This window comes from Euprymna scolopes, chromosome 46 (assembly GCF_053919585.1).
Source record: "Euprymna scolopes isolate OS-2025 chromosome 46, ASM5391958v1, whole genome shotgun sequence".
Taxonomy (NCBI): domain Eukaryota; kingdom Metazoa; phylum Mollusca; class Cephalopoda; order Sepiida; family Sepiolidae; genus Euprymna; species Euprymna scolopes.
In genome coordinates this window covers 156,338,110-156,342,055 of record NC_136527.1, presented here as the reverse complement: position 1 = coordinate 156,342,055, position 3,946 = coordinate 156,338,110, and the positions used below count along the sequence as shown (strand labels likewise).

At 31.9% G+C, this 3,946-nt stretch overlaps 1 protein-coding gene across 1 annotated transcript; it reads right to left on the bottom strand.

Moving 5' to 3' along the window:
* Nucleotides 1-287: 287 nt before the first annotated feature.
* Nucleotides 288-3,725, bottom strand: LOC145270634 (uncharacterized). The gene has a single exon (XM_080126255.1). It carries the CDS (start codon nucleotides 3,531-3,533, stop codon nucleotides 2,409-2,411), a length of 1,125 nt encoding a protein of 374 aa, XP_079982381.1. The 5' UTR covers nucleotides 3,534-3,725; the 3' UTR covers nucleotides 288-2,408.
* Between the last annotated feature and the right edge of the window lie 221 nt (nucleotides 3,726-3,946).

The following is a 3,946-nucleotide window of genomic DNA, read 5'->3' as shown; positions in this document are numbered from 1 at the left end:
TCAGATCGTTTAGTGTGGCGTCCGTTGATAAAGGAAAGTTATGGAGGGCGTGGTAAGTGTGGAGTTGGAGGAAACCTGATTTATAAGCATGTTAGCCTTCTCAGTTGCTGAGCAAACAATCTCATGATTGTCGGATAGTGGGGGAATTGTTGATTGCCCATTATTTACTACACTGTTCTAGTTTTTCAAGAAATCACGGATTCCTTACTTCTGTGCTTCGATGCTTTTTTGTGCTTTCAGTAAATTTTCTCTTTGTTGCTATTTCTTTCTTGCAATTACTTCTAGCTTCTTTATATTTCCGTCTGTTTGACCTAGACATATGTCGATAAAAGCTGCGGTATGCATGGCAGTTACCGTTTCGATAATTTTCAAATCAGTTCAGCTTGTGTTTTATCATTGCATTTTTAATTTTTATTATGAAATTTATGATTGGCTTTTGTTGCTTTTAATCATATCAACGATCTTAATTGTATGTACCTTCATTTTTTCTCCAACAAAAGACTTCAATAATCATCCTGCTCTTCATTTTCCGGTGACTTTTTATACTGTGACTTACATTTTAGTAAAACAGCGTACATTTTCCTTATACCGTTTATTTATATTTGTTTTATCATTTTATTTGTATGGCAACTGTTTGGGTCATTCTTTCCCCTGCAATTTCTGTTCTCCAGCCATCTCAATTGAGACAATTTCATTTCTGGAAAAAAAAAATCAACCGATTCCAATATGTTGTCTTGTTTTGTGGTAAGGACGTCCATTGTCTTTTAAATTGAGTCTCAACTAAAAATATTATTATATTATGCTCGAGAGGAGGTATAAGGCAGCCAAATCAGCTACCAACATTGCCCTGCTTTTTATTGAAACCAACCAAGAGCTCTTTTAGTATACTCGTTGTTCCCTTAAGTGCAATTGTCTAGATCTCTTTTGCACTTGGTTCACTAGGTATATTAGTTATGTAGGCTATTACAAATAGTGTTTTTATATGTCTTCCGAGATTGTGTTCATAAGGAATATTAGTTAGGTAGGCTTTTACACATGGTGTTTTTTATATGTCTTGGTAAATTGTGTTCATAAGATTTGGAATATTCACATAATTCGCAAGATTATGACTTTTCGCCAACAAAAATATTTACATAATTTACAGGATTTTTCCTTTTATTTTACTTCAGTCGTAGTTCTTAGAAATCAAGTGTTAGTCAATCACTACTACTCGTGGCTAACACTTGCATTCCTTGTGAGATACATAGCTATTCGAATGTTTCATTGTGAATTTTAATGTCTCATTTAAGTTTCTATATTGTTTTTTTTTCATTTTAGTGTGTTTTTCATGTCTCGTTAGATATTCTTTACAAGTACACTTATATTCACATTTTCATTTATTATGGAATTTATTATTATGAAATTTATGATTAGGTTTTGTTATTTTAATAATATCAACGATCTGCTTTGTTTCTTAATTCTATGTTCCTTCATTCGTTCTCAAACAAAAGACTTCAGTGATCATCCAACTCTTCATTTTCCGATGACTTTTATACTGTGACTTCAATTTTAGTAAAACAATCGTACATTGTACTTAAAACGTTTATTTTCTGTTTCTTCTTCCTCTATTTTTATTCTTATGGCAACTGTTTGGGTCCTTCTCTCGAGTTTCCTCCTCCTCCTTCCTGCAGGTGATGTTCTCCACCCATCTCAGTTGAGACAATTTAATTTCTGCAAAAAATTCAACTGATTCCGGAGCTTCCGTTTCCAATATGTTGTGTTGTTTTGTGGTAAGGACGTCCATTGTTTTTGAAATTGAGAATCTCATAATAGCCTTGCAATTAACAATATTATTATATTAAGCTCCAGAGGGCATTGTTGTATGTGGAAACAGTAACAGCATTAACTCTTTATTTCTGTCCTTGTAATTCTCGTAGTTTTCACAGTTGACAACTGAGCTTATTTCTACAACTTTATACTTTGAACTTACCATCTGGTTTAGCAAAGTCTAAGGTTATTTTCCAGTTATTTGCAGTAGCTTAGTCAGTGTAAGTTCTCAAATGTGTCTCAATAAATATGAAGTATAAGAACAATAATATACACATTGTTTTAAAGAATAAACAATGTGAGTTCTCAAATGTGTCCTATACTTCACAGGAATATGGATTTTACACAGTGTGTTTTATATGTGTTGCGAGATTGTGTTCATAAGACTTTTAATATTCACATAACTTTTCGCCAGTGTGAGATTTCATGTGTAACTAAAGCGTATTTTTAAGAACAAAAATATTTACATAATTTACGAGGATTTTTTTCTTTTTGTTTTATTTTACTGCTGTCGTAGTTCTTAGAAATCAAGTGTTAGCCAATCACTACTACCTGGAGCTACGTAGATAGTAAAATGTGAATTCGAATATGTCTCATTTAACTTATGTTTGTTTCACTTTAGTGTGTTTTTTCATATGCCTCGTTAGAGATTTTTTATGAGAACATGTATATCCACATTGTTCACACGCATATGGCTTTTCACCACTGTGAGTTTTCATGTGTGACATTAAATTTGATTTTTGAGAAAAAGAAAATTCACATAATTCACAGGAATATGGCTTTTCCTTTGTGTGAGTTCTCATATGGCCCACTAAATGTGCTTTTTGAGAAAACGAACTTCCACATTTTTCACAAGAATATGGCTTTTCACCAGTGTGTATGCGAAGATGCATCGTTAAACTTGATTGAACAGAAAAAGAATATCCACATTGTTCGCAGGAATATGGCTTTTCACCTGTGTGAGTTCTTACATGTTTCACAAGATCATATTTATGAAAACTTGAATATTCACATTGTTCACAGGAATATGGTTTTTCACCAGTGTGACTACTTATATGTGTTTTTAAATTTGATTTTTGAGAAAACGAACTTCCACATTTTTCACAAGAATATGGCTTTTCACCAGTGTGGATTCGAATATGCCTCACTAAATTTGATTTATGAGAACATGAATATCCACATTGTTGACAAGAATATGGTTTTTCACCAGTGTGCCTTCTTACATGTTTCACAAGACTTTGTTTATGAGAACTTGAATATTCACATTGTGCACAGGAATATGTTTTCTTCCTAGTGTGAGTTTTCATATGTCTTGCAAGTCTTGATTTTTGAGAAAAAGAATAATCGCACAATTCACAAGAATATGACTTTTCGCCAGTGTGAGTTTTCATATGTTTCACTAAATTTGATTTTGTAGTACAAGAAAGTTTACAGTGTGCACAAGAATATTGTTTTACCCCAGTGTGAGTTTCTATATGTCTTGCAAACTTTTCTTTCTCGTGACAAACATAGCTACACACTTCACAAGAATATGAGGTTTCCTCGGCGTGGTTTATCATATGTTGCATAAGATTTCCTTTCTGAGAAAAAATAGATCCACATATTGTACAAGAATAATGTTTTTTTCTAGAGTGAATTATCATTTTTGGCACTAGATGTCTTTGTCGAGAAGAAGTCTGTTCACACATCAAACAACAATATGGTTTATATTCACCGTGTGCTTGCATGGCTCAGTAATTATCTTTTGAAACAAGAATACCAAGATGTTTATGACAGATTATTAAGTTTTTTTTCTGAAGATTTTATAAAACTTAGAATGTAGAGTACTTTTTGCAACAGATGTTTGTTTATATTTCACAAACAAGCATATGGTTCTCTCTGTAGCAAATGTTTACGAAAATTCAAATCCAATACCGGCGATCAAGCAGGAATATCTGCAATGAAAAAATAATTAAATTAGTTTTTTATAGTTTATTTAATTTTCACCGATGAATATCTTTTATATTGATACAATTATAACTATGAATATCTTTTATATTGATACAATCATAACTATGATGAATATCTTTTATATTGATACAATCATAACTATGATGAATATCTTTTATATTGATACAATCATAACTATGATGAATATCTT